This window comes from Eretmochelys imbricata, chromosome 1 (assembly GCF_965152235.1).
Source record: "Eretmochelys imbricata isolate rEreImb1 chromosome 1, rEreImb1.hap1, whole genome shotgun sequence".
Lineage (NCBI taxonomy): Eukaryota > Metazoa > Chordata > Testudines > Cheloniidae > Eretmochelys > Eretmochelys imbricata.
Genome location: NC_135572.1, coordinates 10761763 through 10779721, shown reverse-complemented (window position 1 = coordinate 10779721; position 17959 = coordinate 10761763). Strand labels below are relative to the sequence as shown.

At 55.2% G+C, this 17959-nt stretch overlaps 1 protein-coding gene across 1 annotated transcript in view; it reads right to left on the bottom strand.

The window, feature by feature from the left end:
- The window catches only part of PDE2A (phosphodiesterase 2A), a 365874-nt gene that overhangs the window by 101060 nt on the left and 246855 nt on the right, over window positions 1-17959 (bottom strand). The window contains exon 4 of the mRNA XM_077841678.1: window positions 7672-7760. Coding sequence (XP_077697804.1) covers window positions 7672-7760 — 89 coding nt within the window. The remainder of the gene's footprint in view (window positions 1-7671; window positions 7761-17959) is intronic.

Below are 17959 nucleotides of genomic sequence, written 5' to 3'. Positions count from 1 at the left end.
TCAACTAAGCAGCACTCGCTAGGCAAGGGTCACGGGTTCCAAAACCCAGCAAATGGAGAGACACTGGGGACAGGTATTAATACCTAGTGGCATGGGCCCCATGGTGAGGGTCTTACATGCTAATTGTACTTCCTCTCTCCACTGTGGAATATCAGAGCTAATTTTGGTTCCATTAGGAGTCTAGTTACAGGCTGATGAGCTGAATTCACTTGGGCCAATGGTGCACCAGGACTGAGGCTCCCTTACTACAAGCTGAAATCACAAAAGAGTTAAACTTACTAAGAGCTGAAATCACTGAGTGTTGTGTTAAGTAGTGGGGGAGCCTGCAGATATATTGCGGAGCAGTTTGCGGGACAGCCGGCAGAGCAGAGCGGCTCTTGGAGCAGAGCAGTTTGCAGGACGGCTGGAGCGGCTCATGGGACGGCTGGCAGAGGAGAGCGGCTGGTGGAGCGGAGCAGTTTGTGGGATGCCTAAAGCAGCTCATGGGGGCGGCTGGCAGAGCGGTGTGATTCATGGGACGGCTGGTGGAGCAGAGCGGAGCCCCATGGAGAGGCAATTGGCTTTGGACCACATAAGGTGCCCCTTAAGCCCCCCAATCTCCATCCAGGTTGGGAGGTAAAACTCTGCAGATAAACTTTCGAACTCAGGCTGCACTGACCAGGGACAGAGACTTTTGGGGTGTTGGACTTTTGGGACTTTGGGTGATTTTGGGTTGCTGGACTCAAAAACCAAAGGGAAAGGACATGTCCCAATTTGCTTGGGGTGGGTTTTTGCTCATGGGTTGTGTTATGAATCCTGTTAGTGGTGTTTCCCCAACATAATGCCACATTGTTTCTCTCTGTTATTAAAAGGCTTTGCTACACTCAGACTCTGTAGCTTGCGAGAGGGGAAGTAGTGCCTCTTGGAGGCGCCCAGCGGGGGTGGTATATATTTGTCCCAGGTCACTGGGTGGGGGCTCGAGCCGATTTTGCATGGTGTTATTGGAATGGAACCCTTAGATATTGAATCTGGCCCTTATTGCTGCCAACTCTGACGGGCAGAAGGGTTACACTAGTAATCAGCCCTGATGTTATCTCCCCATTTCATCCCATATGCTGGCTGCCATGCTAAATCATTCCTTTCCCTGCTCAGGGTCAAATATCTGCAGACTCATCCCCTGAGATACACACACTGAGAGGTGACGGAGTCACCCAAGGCCAAACAGCAGGGCAGTGGCAGAACTGGGCTCAACTGACCCCTGTCTCATGCCTTATCTGCTCTTCTGCCCTGCCCAATGACACACACAACCCCTGATGGCAGCTAACAACCTACAGCAGTGGTTTACAACCACTGGGGATCTGCAGACTAGGGCAAAGATTTCCAAAGGCACATTTTTCAGGGGTCCGCAAATGAAAAAAAGTTGAAAAACACTGACCTTGAGCGACCCCTTCCTATTCCACACCAGGACTTCAGAGCAAACGAGGCCAGGATCTCCCACCAGCCAAGGAATCCGCCCTACGTTTACGTGATAGTTCATAATATCCCATAAATCAGCCTGCCAAGCCATTCGTGGCCCTTTTCTCAGTTCCTTCCTACCTGTCAATCTCATTCTAGTTCTGCGGGGATGGCACCAGCCCATGCCGCTGTCACACAGCCGTCAGTGTGTGCCTCCCAGAGTCTCCATCCACACCTGATCTGCAGAGGATACGAGTCTGCGACTGCTCCCCACTGGAGGTTTGTCCTCTAGCTGCCTGCAAAGGCTCAAACTCCAGAAATGCTGGGTTCAATTCCCGGTGATGAGAGCGGTGCGGGGGCTCCATAATGCTGATCACACAGCTTTGTGAATCCTACTTTGCTGCAGCCATTGATTGTGAGGAGCAAGGCATTGGGAGCGAACAGCTTCCGCCTGTGTGAATCTATCCTGGCCAGAAACAGATCTATTCCTCTGCTACCGCTGACTGAAGAAGACTCTGCATGTGTGGAGCTTCCCACCCCCACCCGGACCTGAATAATTTATCCTGAAACCCGTCAGAGTATTTCGCTTCCAAACAAACCCAGGATCCGTTTCTCCAGGCCACCGCAGTATTTTTACAAGGCTGTCTTTAAAAAGTTTAATTAAACCAGGGCTGGCTGCTCGTGGCGCTCCCAGAGTGGGAACATCCAGGTGACCGGCTCCCAATGACGCAGCAGACGGGCCATTAGCCACAAGGATCAGCAGCCAGGTCGCTGCTCCGGATCTCCAATTTAATCAGTTCAGCAATCCATTATGTTTTTAAATACAGAGGAAATTCAGCCTGCATAGGAGACTAACAATTACATCCAGCGCTTCCCATGCCTAGATCCTGCAGCACGTTACGAAGGCAGGTCGGTGTCACCACCCCCATTTTACAGGTAGGGAAACTGAGGCACGGATCAGCGGAGGAACTTGCCCAAGGTCACAGAATGAGGCAGTGATAGCGACGGAGTCTCTCGACTCCCTGCCTCATGCTTTTATTTGCTATCCCACAATAGCTGGCACCATCGAGACCTGGTGATGGAAGTGAACACCCTGGAATGATCCCTTCCATATTCCAGACCAGGACTTTAGAACGACTAAGGCAGAGTTCCCTGCCTTGCCCAGGAACCTGGGACAAGCCAGGTCAGCTGGGAGAAGGCCAAGACCCTGGCTCGATCAGTGTCTTGCTGTTTGAATGCTCCGTGTCTCAGTTTCCCCATGTGTGAAATGGAGGTCATGCCACTCACCTCCTTTGTAAAGTGCCCTGAGAGCAGCAGATGAAAAGCGACAGGTAAGAGCTAGGGATTGTTAGGATGAGGCTGGGAGCCTGATTTGCAAAGCTGCGGTTGGCTGCAGCTGGAGTTGTCGCTGCTCAGCGCCTTGGGAACGCCAGGCTCTGAGTGCATGGAGATTCCTAATCATTATCTGCATTGGAGTAGCACCCAGGGGCCCAAATCCTGGATCAGGGGCCCATTGCAGTGGGTGCTATACAAACACCTGATGGATGGTCCCTGCCCCAAACAGCTGAGCGGAAGCTGAGAGACAGCAGATGGACACACACAGACGGGGGGGGAGCCCCGGAAACAATGAGATGGGACTGGGCAGCGTGCTGGGCCATGGGCACAGCTCCCCCATAACCTGGCAGGGCGGAGCAGGGCTCAGAAGTACGGCCGCAGCACCAGTTGTGCGTGTGAAATGGTGGAACCCGCCCTAGCAACCCCAGCGGGGGCAAACCAGACAGAAGCTCCCCCCCTTTCATTGTCCAGCGCTCACCGTGGACATTGGTCCCAGGCACACTCCTGTGCATGGAGCAATGAGCAAGATGGGCCGATGATCTATCTCCATCCGAGGTGTCCCATCTCCTGCACTGACTGGCACCCGTCCCCAGCAAGGAGCAAAATGCTGATCCCGCGTCAGTGCCCTAAAAGGGCCGATTGATCTGCCCACAGCTGGGGCTGAGTTTATGCTCCTAAGCAGAGAGGCCCAGGGTAGACTGGGGCCTGGGTTTGGTCTCCTCCCCTCATGCCAGGGCTGGGCTGTAGCTCTTCAACGGGGATCGCTTGGCCTGCTGCTGCTCCTGCGGCTCCTATTCCATAGAAGTCTCCGGGGCCGTTGGTTCGGCACGAAAAGTCTCCCGGATTGGCATTTGGGAGAGCCAGCGCCATGCCAGCCCCTGCCAGTCTCCTCCCTCTGCGTGTTCGTTTCTTCCCGCAGCTCAGAAACATCCGTAGTGGCCCTGTTTGTCAAGCAGGGCCAGGCTGACACCCGCTGGCTGCCGGGCCAGTCCCTGGTTAGAACAGGATCAGAGTCTCTCCACGGTGAGGGATTCGCAGCGAGAGGGAGCTTGCAGCGTGCGGGGCTATGGAGGGGCCCTGCTGGGGAAGGGCGACCTGGATGAATGAGGCGGCTGTGGGGCAGGCAAGGATCCGAGCCTGGAGCTGCACCCAGAGGAAGTCTCAGCAAACAGAACTCCCGACCATGTGTGCACAAAACACATCGCCTTCCCTTGCTCCCCATTATACGGGTACGGGCAGAGGGATGAGAGCACAGGGTGTACCAGGTAACTGCATCCTCACGAGGGTGTACCCGGTAACTGCATCCTGCAGTTTAAGGGTATCGGTAAAAAAACCACCTCCCTGGCTGACATAGTTAGATCGGTACAAAATCTGCATGTAGTTCAGGCCTAAGAACTGAAAGCCTTTCCGACTCTTCTCTTATCCGCTGCTATTCTAATTATTTGCCTCAGTAATTTCCTACCACAGGGAGTTCCACAGCTACTTCTGCGTCGCATAGGAACAAGGCTTCCTACTTTGGAAACGCCGACATTCTGCAGCAGTGGTTAGAGCTTGCAATAGTTTCTCTTTTTATCATTAAACTGCCATCCCTGAGGTACTTATCTCCAGTTACCATTCTCTTATGCTGAATTTATGCAGCCCGCATTCCTTTAGCAGCTGAGCGCCTTACAATCTCAATGTATTTATCACTGCACCCCTAGAGCCATCCCGGAATGCACCAGAAAACCAAGCTTAAAACCCAGCGACTCTGAGAGCTATAAAACCCTCTGGCTTTATTAATATGGTGACAGCGTTTCATGGAGCTGGTGCCAGACTGAGATATACGGCAGCTAAGAAATTAAGTAGGGGTGGAGCGCTGAGTCACTGAATGGAACAATTTAATTTCTGCCTCCTTCTCTCTCAGCTTATTGCCTAACAGAGCCTCTCCTTTCCCAGAGCAGAAAAGAGCAAACCTAGTTAGCAGTGGAGTCAGGGAGCCAAGAAGCACGGGGAGGGGGAGAAAGTTGGGTTTACACAAGTATTGTAATGAATGGGCTAGTGTATCTAGATCACCATTGCCCTCTGCTGGATAGAATGGGAACTGCCCAGCTGTGTGTCATAGATCTTCTACTGCAGGCAGCTGATGGAGATTCTCCTCTAGTGCATGAGGAAGGAGCTTGTGCTTTTGGGGCAGGAGGATGTACATTTTAGAGCCAGCGAAAGGTGTGGGGTTGTCAGCCCTGGGGTCTGAAGGCCTCACAGAGCAGAGCAGTGGCAGGCTTCCCCGACACGCTGCCAGGAGAATTCTGGATGCACATGGGAAAAGCAGGCTGTGTTCAGAGATAGCCCTGCTGCTCTCAGAGCAGAATTAACTGCTTCTCTCCCTAGCCTGCTTTTCCACTGCAGGGGGAGTTGCACGAAACCAAGATTCCCTGGGCTTTTCAGTTCCCTCTCCCACCAGTGAGGTCATAATCCTCTGTTTTGACATCACAATTCGTTGCCATGGAGACAACGATGTCACAAAAGCAGATGATTAAGATTCCTAAATAACAATAATCCTGTTTTCATGCTATTGTCCTTACACACAAATAAATAAAAAATGAAGGATGCCACCTCCTTTCATCCTGCGCAGAACGAAACTCCTATCCAGCCATCTGTCCATGGCGGTTTTAGGATGCCCATCACTGGTGCACCCAGGTACTAGAATGTTTTTCAAAAATGTCTGTGAGGCAGAGATCTTTAGCAGGGCTAATGAACGAATGGAAAAAAACAATTCTTCCCTACAGAGGACGGTCTTCCCCTTCCAGGTGAGTCAGCTGCCACACTGCACCCCAGAGGCGGTTGCATTTCAGTGATGGGTGAAGTGATATTTGTATACATAAGGCCAACTCTTCTCCCCTTACTGGGTTCTATTCCAAGCTCTGCCACTGACTCCCCGTGTGACCTTTGGGCAAGTCACTTCCCCTCTCCATACCTCAATTTCCCCATCTGTTAAAATGGGGAGAACAGGGCCACTGACTGACTTCACAGAGTTTGAGTGCTGTTCAGATACCCAGGTGCTGGGAGCCACAGAATTACTAAGGGCTGCCAGCACTTGAAAACATTTAAAAGGACCCACAGAACAGGAATCCTGCGTGAGGCAGTGGATTAGCAAACAGCTGTTAATCGGGCCCAGGTGTTTGGCCAGGACTGGAATAGCAGAGGGTGGAACTGAAGACCAGGACTGAGATGCACTGCCAGAGCCGTGCGGGAAGTTTGTACAGTGCTCCCTCACTGTCCCTCTAGGGCTGCCTCAGCCTTCACTCCCATTAGCTGTAAATTCCCGTACAGATGTAAAACCATTCCCGGAGACAGGCAAACGGGAAAGCAAAGTGCTGTGTTTGTAAATCTGCCCCCCGCTTCCCCGCCGCTGCTCCATTTGACCGGCTAGCAAGTGATTTCATGCTGCAGAGAGAGGAACTCAAATGACTGAACGAAGCTTTGTACCAACTCCATTGATCTCTGGTTAATGGTCTACTCAGCAAGCCGGCTCCTTCCTAACGAACGCCAGCCCAGGCCGCAGTAGTTCTGCAGCGGATGAGAGTCAAGAAGAAATGCCAGTGATTTATTCTCATACCCCGGAGAACCGAATAACTAGAGGAAGCGAGAATATATTGTAACAAACCCAGGGCCACCGGGGATTCCATGCTTATTGCTCCACTTTGCGTCATTTCTTACTGGAGGTACAAAACAGCAGCAAGGCTAGAATCCAGATCCTCCTGCTCAGAAAGAAACCCAGCCCTCAGCCACAGGGGAACCTTCAGTAGCTGGCAACAGTATCGGGCCTATGACACACTGCTGAACAGTGCTGATTCTACCCAATAGAGGGTGGTGATCAGGGCACACAGAACATTTTCAAAAGAGCTTTAGAAATTCCTGCCACACTCCCGCATCTCTCGCCTGGGGCCACGCAGCAATGGACTGCCCAATGGGACAAGCCTCGTTACATAAAGACAGAAACAAATCCCTGTCCCATTGGATACATAGATACAGCCAGGACCATGACAGCCAGTTGTCTGATCTCTTGCATAGCACAGAGCAGAGAACCTCACCAGTAAACTTTGTATCAAGCCCATAACTTCTGTTTGAGCTAGAGCATCGCTTTCAGCAAGGTGCCCAGTCTTGACTTAAAGATGTCAAGTGACAACAAATCCATCATGTCCCTAGATAAGTTGCTCCATCGGTTAATTCCCCTCGCCATTAGAAAGCACTGAAAAGCACACAGCTGTGTATAACCATGCTGCTTTCGCAGGGTCAGAACTTCCCCAGTCCTGAATTCATTTTTTTCACACTGGAGGTTTTTTTCCTGCTGCAGCAAGGGCTACAAAAGCAGCCAAGTTTGGAGTTCCTCCCTTCAATCATCGTTAAAGTTACACCAGCCTCTTACTTTAATCAGAAAATCCCAACACCGCAAACTCATTTTTTTAAAGTCCTCCTAAAATAATCAGACCAGACTATACTGGCCTAATAAGAATCGCTGACGTTTTTAAGAGAGTGTCCGAATTCTGGTGCCTCAAAAGAAGCCCAGAACGTTCAACCGAAAAATACAGAACCAAGGGCTTTGACCCTCCCTTTTCCCCCACAAAAAGCAGCTGAAATGACTTGGCTCAAACATGTCCCCCAAGTTCACCTGCGGGGCTTGGACCAAGCCTGGGACATTTTGGTCTTCAGGAAAATGCTGAGTCTCTATAGCCGGGTAGGTAGGTGGCCAGCCTGGCACACAGGAGACCCACATGCAAGTCCCGCAAAATAGGGTGAAAATCTGGTCTCGTCGATAGCTAGTTCCTGAGGGGCGCAGTGCAGCTGAGCCCGAGCAAGGGGATTCTTTTGCGCGGCTATGGGACATAGACAGGGCGGCTGCGCATAACCACCGCTGGGGCTTACCTGATCTTTCCCTCGGGAGGCAGCTCGTGGGGAGGGTCGTCGCAGGTCAGCCTGGCTTCTCCGTCCAGCAGGTAGATATACACATGCTCCTAGGGGGAAGAAAGCACTGCACTCAGTCACAGGGACACACGTCTCAGGGCTCGAACAGGCCATCAGCCCTGCATACACATGGGCATCGCCTCTCTTCTCTCTGAGCGAGACTATCTTCTGACTCCGGGTAGGAAGGAGCCTAGCGGACACAGCACCGGACGGGGACCCGGAGATCGGGGTTCAACTCCTGGCCCAGACACTCGCCCTCTGTGTGACCTTTGGACACTTCAGTTCGTCCCCCTGTGCCTCGGCTGTACAATGGAGATCACCCGTCCCGGGGTGCGGCGAGGGCAGTTTCTACCAGTGGGGCGAGGCGCTCCCATGCTGTGACGAGGGAGCCGCAGGTGGGGTCTGATCTGGGGGAGGGAGGAGGGCGCGGGAGGTGGCATGGGGCACCCCCAGCCTCACACAAGCTGAGCACAGCTCCCACGCGAGCCCGCGCTCAAAGCCTTTGGAATGGCCGCTGCCCAGGCTGCTCTCCGGGTGCAGCTGTGAAGCACAAATGCCACCCGTCCCCGCTCGTTCCTGTGTGGGGAGACACGGCACTGCGTGGCACAGGGCGGAGGGCCAGGGTGCCCACAGAAAGCCCCCACACCAGCCCCAAACCGCACGAATCCTCAGCTCACCATGCACTGGAGCAGGAACCTAGTACCCTAAGCTCCCAGCATTGCTGTGTGATTGGGCCTCTAATGATCTTCTCAGCCACTAACGAACTTTGCAATTAAGTCTCCCCTCCTGTTGTTTGGCTGGCTGTACGTGCAGCTTGCTGGGGGTTTGTCTCACTGGGGGAACTGGCTTCCTCCTGCGGCACTGGGATGCACCCAGAGACACAACATGGGGGGCAGCTGGATTCAGCCAGGATTCAGCCTATGGAAATCTGCTGTGGGGCCCTGTACCTAGGGGGTACTCAGTGCATCCGGCAGCAGGGCAGGGGCTCTGTACCCGGGGGTGCCCGGTGCATCCGGCAGCAGGGCAGGGGCACTGTACCCGGGGGGTACTCGGTGCATCCAGCAGCAGGGCAGGGGCTCTGTACCCGGGGGTGCCCAGTCATTTGGCAGCAGGGCAGGGGCACTGTACCCGGGGGGTGCCCGGTGCATCCGGCAGCAGGGCAGGGGCTCTGTACCCGGGGGGTGCCCGGTGCATCCGGCAGCAGGGCAGGAGCTCTGTACCCGGGGGTACTCGGTGCATCCGGCAGCAGGGCAGGGGCACTGTACCCGGGGGGTACTCGGTGCATCCGGCAGCAGGGCAGGGGCTCTGTACCCGGGGGTGCCCGGTGCATCCGGCAGCAGGGCAGGGGCTCTGTACCCGGGGGTACTCAATGCATCCGGCAGCAGGGCAGGGGCACTGTACCCGGGGGGTACTCAGTGCATCCGGCAGCAGGGCAGGGGCTCTGTACCCAGGGGTACTCGGTGCATCCGGCAGCAGGGCAGGGGCACTGTACCCGGGGGGTACTCGGTGCATCCGGCAGCAGGGCAGGGGCTCTGTACCTGGGGGTACTCGGTGCATCCGGCAGCAGGGCAGGGGCTCTGTACCCGGGGTGCCCGGTGCATCCGGCAGCAGGGCAGGGGCACTGTACCCGGGGGGTACTCGGTGCATCCGGCAGCAGGGCAGGGGCTCTGTACCCGGGGGTACTCGGTGCATCCGGCAGCAGGGCAGGGGCTCTGTACCCGGGGGTGCCCGGTGCATCTGGCAGCAGGGCAGGGGCACTGTACCCGGGGGTACTCGGTGCATCCGGCAGCAGGGCAGGGGCACTGTACCCGGGGGTGCCCGGTGCATCCGGCAGCAGGGCAGGGGCACTGTACCCGGGGGTGCCCGGTGCATCTGGCAGCAGGGCAGGGGCACTGTACCCGGGGGGTACTCGGTGCATCCGGCAGCAGGGCAGGGGCACTGTACCCGGGGGGTGCCCGGTGCATCCGGCAGCAGGGCAGGGGCACTGTACCTGGGGGTACTCAGTGCATCCGGCAGCAGGGCAGGGGCACTGTACCCGGGGGTGCCCGGTGCATCCGGCAGCAGGGCAGGGGCACTGTACCCGGGGGTGCCCGGTGCATCCGGCAGCAGGGCAGGGGCACTGTACCCGGGGGTGCCCGGTGCATCCGGCAGCAGGGCAGGGGCACTGTACCCGGGGGTGCCCAGTCATTTGGCAGCAGGGCAGGGGCACTGTACCCGGGGGGGTACTCGGTGCATCCGGCAGCAGGGCAGGGGCACTGTACCCAGGGGGTGCCCGGTGCATCCGGCAGCAGGGCAGGGGCACTGTACCCGGGGGTGCCCAGTCATTTGGCAGCAGGGCAGGGGCACTGTACACGGGGGGTACTCGGTGCATCCGGCAGCAGGGCAGGGGCACTGTACCCAGGGGGTGCCCGGTGCATCCGGCAGCAGGGCAGGGGCACTGTACCCGGGGGTGCCCGGTGCATCCGGCAGCAGGGCAGGGGCACTTTACCCGCAGGTGCCCGGTGCATCCGGCAGCAGGGCAGGGGCTCTGTACCCGGGGGTACTCAGTGCATCCGGCAGCAGGGCAGGGGCTCTGTACCTGGGGGTACTCGGTGCATCAGACAGCAGGGCAGCGGCGCTGTACCCACCCAGAGCATTTCACAGCATCCGGACAGGCAGGGAAGTTTTAAACCCTATGGAATTAACAGTACACCTGTCACACTCTGCCACACCTCTGGGGGGCTGCTCCGGAACCTCCCTCTGATGGTTAGAAACCTTCTAATTTCCTGCCTCAGTTTACCCATGGCCAGTTGAGATTGTTTTTTTTTTTCTTTTTTTTTGCTGTGAACGAATCAAACAAACCAAACCCCATGACAGCATCCAATTTAGAAGCCGGGACTTTCAGAACAATTCCTGGTCATCTGACCTCAGGCTCGAGGGGCATGCCTCAGGGCAGCACGTCAGGACCTGCATAGGTCTCGTTGACTGTCAGCGCTTTCCTGAGCTGGGGACCTCCCTGGAAGTTGGGATTCAGGGGGTGCAGGTTTGAAATACGGCTACCGATCCCCAGAGACCGGGTCTGGATTGAGACGGCAGCCAACCCGCCCACCTCCCGTCCCCTGGTCGGCTGAAACGCTGCAGCTCTGAAAGGAAATGGTAACACAAAGCTACAGCCGGCATTTCAAGCAGCTCCCAGGTTCCCTAGGCTGGATGGCTGCTCTCATTTCCACGGCTGTTAATTAGTCTGAAAGGTCTATTTCCATATTAATCCCCCTGAGAGCTACAGGCTGGGCTGAGCCAATGCGGGAGACATGGCAGTGACACTTCGTGCCTGGAAATGTCCAGTCCCTGGTCGCGAGGGCTGGGGCCCAGCCAGTAGGACAGTCGACTCAGGGTCTCGGAGCAGGGAGAGAAAGGGGTAGTCAGGCCCTGCAGCAGAAGTAATGGCTCCAAGCACAGGCCCGGCTTCTAATCCCTGCTCCGCTTCCGGCTTGAAACAGTCTATCACCTTGAGCAAGTCCTTTCACCCCATAATGCCTCATTAAACGGTAACAACACTCCCTTCCCCCCCAGAGGTTCTGTGGGACTTCCTCAAATACAGCCCTGGATCCTACAAACACAGCCCTGATAGCTCTCTGTGACGCTGGCAGCCCAGGCCCAGGGCGCTGACATATACCGAGCTGGACTCAGGCCGGCTCAGCTGAGGGCTGGCATTGCTAACTGGGTACCAGAGTGATAAGAGTGTTATCGAACGCTCGCGAGTGGCCGCTGGCGTTAATCTCACGTATAACATCCGCATCCCATGCTGCAAGTCTGTATTGTACGGCTCTGGGACTGGGTCAATCACCAGGCAGGAGAGAGACGCGAACGAGTGGGATGTGTGGTCTCAACAGAAGGGCTCATGTCCTGCCCGACAAAGAAGGCCCACCGATGCCAGACGGACTAAAGTGGGCCATTAAAGAGGACACAAGGCTGTTGTTGTTTACTCTTTCCCTATGCCAGGGAAGATAAGTCTTGCAAGTGAACGCCTCCCATCGGCAAACATTGCAGCTCCAAGTAGACTGGGGGAAGGATATCAAAGCCGCGAACAGGGCAGAACTGGATCTTTATGCTGCTTGGACTCTGGGGGGCCAAGATTACTAGGCATAAGCAAAAGATTCCCAGTGCTTAGCCTGGGTTAGCCCTAAAGGACATATAGAGCTTGCTTATTATAGAAGCTTCTATTACCTTTTGAAATTTAAGACTGCATCTCCCATATGTGTGTGTCTTTTCCTGTTTTAACCTTGTAAATAACTCTTCTTTCCTTTTCCTAGTTAATAAATCATTAGGATTTATGAGATAATAAATATCATAAGATTGGCTACAAGCACTTGCTTTGGTGTGAGATAGAATGTGCAACTGACCTGGAGTAAGTGACTGGTCTGCTGGGACAGGGAATAACCTGAATATTCCTGTGATCCTTGGTGTAAGGGACCATCTATCACAAGGGAGGCTCACCTGCGTGGCGAGACAGACTGGGGCGCCCTAGGGGACTGCCTGTGACTCCATGTTAAGCGCCAGAGGAGTTTACACTTGGTAACTCGGCGGTGAAGGTTAAGTACAGAACTCAGCCAATCTGGGGATTGTGCCTGGTTCTTAACAGCCTGCCCTGAGCGTGGTGGTCAGGCTGGTGAGTCACTTCCAGACGGCTTGACACTATCGATGGTGCTTATATGGCCCATTTAGTTTGGTCTGTAATGGATTTACCCTCACACAGCCCTGTGCGGCAGGGCTGCTGTACAGATGGGAAACTGAGGTGTTTTAAGTACTTTGGAAAAGCTCGCTGGGTGCCAACCTGCATTTCAGGTACCTAAACACCGTTAAAAACCTGTCCCTGAGCAACCTGCCCCAAAACCACTGGCGTCTAGGGCAGGGCAGGGACTTGACCCCAGCTCTGAAAAGCCTCAGGGGCTCCAGGCCACAGAAGCAGCCCCACTGAGTTCAAGAGAACGAGTTGCGCAGACCATATGCTATCGGAGATCCACGCTGCCTACAAGACCTCTGCCTTCTGCTGTTGCCTCAGCTCCCCTTCTCCACCTGCAGACGTCGGTCTCTGGCTGCCGGCTGGATGCACTGGGGCCGCGATCTGCACAGCGGCAGGGAGGAGAACCCAGCTAATTAATGCCTGTTGCCCAAGCACCTCCCCGCAATATCAAACACGCTCCTGGCAGTTTGAGGCTAACTCCTTTTTAAGCTGCAGGAGCAGCGGCTTTCTTGCTGTGACAAATCCCCCCTGGTGGGTTTCAGACCTTCACCTGGCCATTTCCCTGCCTGAGGAAGTAGGAGCCTTCACAGCACGCTGGCTGGCCGGGGAAGAAGAACTCCAGTGTAACTGGGAAATGGTGCAGAGAGGAAATGAGGCCCATTCTAGCAGCCATTCTCCCCTGTCGCAGAGCGAGATCTCACCGCCAGGCCCGTCTGAGCCGAGAACACGAAGGAGTAATCGCTGCAAAGCGGCACTGATGGAAACACCGAAACTCACAGCCGCTGACAGTCATCTCCGCCAGACACGAACCGGTGACAGCTCAGCAAACGAGAGTCGCTCCGATTTACTGGGGAACAGCAAATCTGACAGATCAAATCTCCTCTTTTGCCCCCTCCGGTCTTCAAAGTAAAGAGGGAATCTTCATGCTGAGGCCAGAGAGTTCTACCCAGGGACGTGATTTCCTGGCAGAGCCTATGCTCAGGGCAATGGATCCTCCAGCCCGGGGAGAGATGACAAGCTGCATTTCAAGGAAATGAAGCACAAGCTTTTGACAGACCCAGGGCAGCGCTTATGGCTGAGAGATGCTCTCCAGCAACGTTTCATTCATGGTGCCGAAGCACGGAGGTATAGTGCGGGGGACGAGCCTCCAGCAGGTCCTTGCTTGATAAGGGTGGGGTGGGGGTGGTTGATTAAATGATTGTTAACGGCTCCTTCTTTGGAGAAGGCTGGTGGGACATTAGACATCAAAGAAGGCCAGCGTGGCTCTGATCCCACTCCCCATTTTACACCACTGGGCCTGAATCTGCTCTCACTCGGAGTGGCGTAAATCAGGAGTCACGGCCCTAAAGTTCACCTGCATGAGCAGAGTTCCTCCCAATTCCCACGGGCATAACGGAGCAGGGTCAGACCTTCTACCCTTCAGAGCCAGCCCAGCTTGATGGTGACTGTGGGTCACCTCTACTGTACAGACACAGGCAGCCAGCGTGAATGGGAAGCATGGCCCAGGGGTTAGGATGCTACCTGAGGACCTAGGCTCAACTCCCTGTGTGCCTCAATTTCCCAGCTGTCCAATCTGTTTCAGGCCCAGCCTCTCTGCTGTGTACTGGGGGTGGAGGAATGTTTCAGGTCCCCCTCCTCAGAGCAAACACGCCCTGTCTGCCTGCGCCCACCTGTACGAAAGCTCTTTATTAAGGCTAAGTGAATTAAGCCACTCGTGCGCCATGCTCAGAGCTACCCCGAGTGCTAATCTCTCAACTGCAGCAAGCAGTCTGGGCGGTTTTGCTCCTGGCCCAGCAGCCTGGTGCGGTGCTTGTACCCAAGGCCACTGAGGAGAGAGATGGGCAGAAATCTTCCAATTCCTCCAGTACAGAGTGACTGGGCAGTGCTGAATTAGGGACGGGGCTACCCAGCCGTTGGAGGTGCCCTGGTGGCGATGGCAGCAGGGCAGTGAGAGGACGCATCAATCCCCCTCCTGCACGCTGCAGTGACTGAGGATCCAGTCTGGCCTTGCCTCATCCGTCACCCCCGCATGCTGAGCGGGCACCCTTTGGATGGGGGCTTCCCCGGACGGCCCTGTGAGGGAAGAAGGCATTAGCACCGAGACCGTGGTGTCTGGAAGCGGGCGGGGCCAGCGCGGAGACACAGAGTGCCCCCGCCCCCCCCCGACACCACTCTACAGCTGGCACGGGACCAGCGGAGGGCCGTGGGCGACGGGCAGGGGTACGAGACTGGAATCGGGGCTCATTCTGAGGGCGGACCCTCAGCCTGCCAGGAAACGACCTGGAGCAACCTCCTGCCCCGTTCAGCGAGTGCCACAATGCCTTGGGTGGCCAGGACGTGTCTCTCCCTGGCTCGGAGGAGCGTCCCTGGCTCATTGCACATGTTCCATCATCCTTCCCGGCAGCACGGGGGCGGGGGTCACCCGTCACCCGAGTCCAGGGTCTCCACAGGAAACCAGCGACAAGGAGGAAAGGCTAATTCCGGGCAGCTGGGTGCAATGAATTCCCATTAGCTCCGGCTCATGTAAGAGATAATGCATAGCACCGCTGCTGAGTAATTTAATGTTATGATGCCGCGGAAACATTAGAGGAACAATACCGTTTTGCCCTGCATCAGCCGCTGCTTATCTGATAGGCTGGATTCGTCTGCCTCATTCCTGCCAGGCAAGTGCTGGATTCAGCCGAGGGCCCCGGCAGACGACTCAGCAATTGCTCGCTTGCAGCCCATGAGTAATGTCAATAACGGAGCCATAGTTAATTTGGCCGGCGGCAGGGGGAAGAGCAGATTTGCCTGTGAGCGCCAGCAAACCTCTGAGAAGAGAGGCTGGGTCGGAGGGGATGGCCAAGAGCAAGGAGATATAACTGAGCAGGGGTGGGGAGCTGACGCTGATCATCAGCAAACGGAAGTTCCCTGGGCCGGGACCTTGTCTAGGCCAGGCGACGTTAGCACGTGCGAGGAGCCACGCGCAGACAACGGTACACTCACTGCCTTCGGCGGGGGCCAAGCCGGCTGCGTGAACGCCCTGGCCAGAAACGCCCCGGAAACCCACAGGCTCCAGGGAGGCCTTTGAAATTCCAGAACGCTGAGCCTGAGTTTAAGGAGAGATGGCACCTCCGCCTGCCCCAGCTACTCTCCCGGTCGGGATCACAGGGGGCAGCTCCCACCCCGAGAGCAATTCAGCATCACCCAAGTCTGGCCTGGGATACTCCCGGGCCACATCTGGTGCTGCAGTGGGGTGCAGAGGGGCTGTGGTGCATGGGGGGCTGGGACTCTTGTCGACGCTTGGGGGTACCTGGGAAATGCATATTTCAGCAAGGGCAGCCCAGGGCTCTCTGGTGCGGAAGAGGTGCTCTTTGCAGTGCAGCGGCTAGCCCAGCTGGGGCTGGTCTCTCTGAATTCCCCTGATCGCGGCAGACCGAGCTGACAGCGGAGCCGGCTGTTGCCTTGTCACGGTTTGTCTAACTATTAATTTATTTGGGGGCGGACACGGGCTGCCTCCCGATTTCATGCTCAATCAACCTCATTATGGGGAAGCGATCACCTCCCTCCAGGGGAAGAGACAGCGGCAAAGCAAGTGCCTTGAACCACCCTGACCCAGAAGAAAGCGACAGGCCGCCAGCCATGGGGCGAAGGAGCAGCGGTGGCAGTGACAATGGGACGGAGGAAGGGTGGGGGGTAGGTCTTGCGGTTAAGGCACTAGGCTCTGGAGACAAGAGCTCAATTCCTACCCCTGCCAAAGACCTGCTATGCGACATTTAGGGCCTAATCCAAAGCCCACTGAAATCAACAGGAGTCTTTCCGTTAACTTCAGTAGGCTTAATCATTCTCTCAGCCGCTCCGTGCCTTAGTTTCCCCACCTGTAGACTGGGGATAGCTGTAGAATTCCACTCACTTTGACCCCTTTAAGAACGTATTCCCGCCTAGGACATCACTGTCCTGTGCCCCACGGCAATTCTGAACACCAGGCCCAGGGCTGGAACTCAGCCCTCTCCTGCTCCAAAAGGCCAGGCTCTTGCCCCTGGAGTGAAAAGAGAATCCCCACCACAGCAGTGTAGGGCCTATGACACACAGATGGGCAGCTCTGATTCCATCCAGCAGAGGGCAATTGTGTTTACACACATACACACGCACACACACACACACACACAAGATTTCATACTACATCTGTATCTGTGTTTTAACAAGAACACCCTTGTTAGAAGAGCATTCAGTGTCCATGGCCCATAAAGTCCTTCTTTGGCCTTTCTGCTGAGAATGGGCACAAGAGGGCCAGTTACTGCCTGTGTGGATATGGGCACCTGAAACCAGACTAAGATCACGCAGGGGCTACCAAATATCTGGTACATCTCAGTCACTGATGACCTGGCCGGGACTCCAGTTGGAAGGTGAAGAGCTGCAGGCTTGACTCCTCGAGTGACTGAGGCCCCTCTCTCGTTGCTTCCCCATCTCGTTAGAAAAGAAGGGTTGAGGTGCCCGGCTCTGTCGAGGGATGACATAGCCACAGCAGGCCATTGCCAAGAGACCCTGAAAGGCTGTGGAGAAAGACCCAAAGGTGACGCACAGGTAGCCTGAGAGTTCCCAACTGCATTACAATTCATGGCTTGGGTTATCTTCTCAATGGGAAGGAGGAGAAGGAATGGTGATGTGTCCAAGTGTCAGTGTCTGGATCCAGATCCAAACTTCTCAGTTCTGGGGGTTTGGCTGGGCCCTAGATCTATCTTGGGTACATTCCTACGTACGTATCTTGTACTGCATGGAATAAAAACTGGCGAACTGATAGGTTTCAAAATGTAACTGTAATTGGGGAATCATCATCGAACGGGTGAGTTTCCCAGGGGATCCCGCAGGGATCGGGTCTTGGCCCTACACTATTTCACATTTTTATCAATGGCCAGGAAGAAAACATAAAATCATCACTGATAAAATCTGCGGATGACACAAAAATGGGGGAGTGATTTGGAGCACTTGGTAAGCTGAGGGCGAGAAAACAATCTGTGTTTTGATGCAGCTAAATGTTGACATCCGGGAACAAAGCACGCAGGCCATACTTACTGGATGGGGGATTCTACCCTGGGAAGCAGTGACTCTGACAAAGACTGGGGGGTCGTGGTGGATAATCAGCTGAACAGGAGCGCCCAGTGTGACGCTGTGGCCAAAAGAGCGAATGCGACCCTGGGATGCATAAATAGGAGAATCTCAAGTAGTAGAGATTATTTGACCTCTGGGTTTGGCCCTGGTGTGACCACTGCTGGAATCCTGTGTCCACTTCTGGTGCCCCCAATTCAAGGAGGATGTTGATAAATTGGAGAGGTTTAAAGAAGATCCACGAGAATGATTAGATTAGAAAACCTGCCTTATAGCGATAGATGCAAGGAGCTGAGTCTATTTAGCGTCACAAAGAGAAGGTTACAGGGTGATGTGATTAGTCGCTAAATACCGACCCGGGGAACAAATATTTAATAGGGGGCTGTTCAATCTAGCAGAGAAAAGTCTGACACGACCCAATGGCTGGAAGCAGAAGCGAGA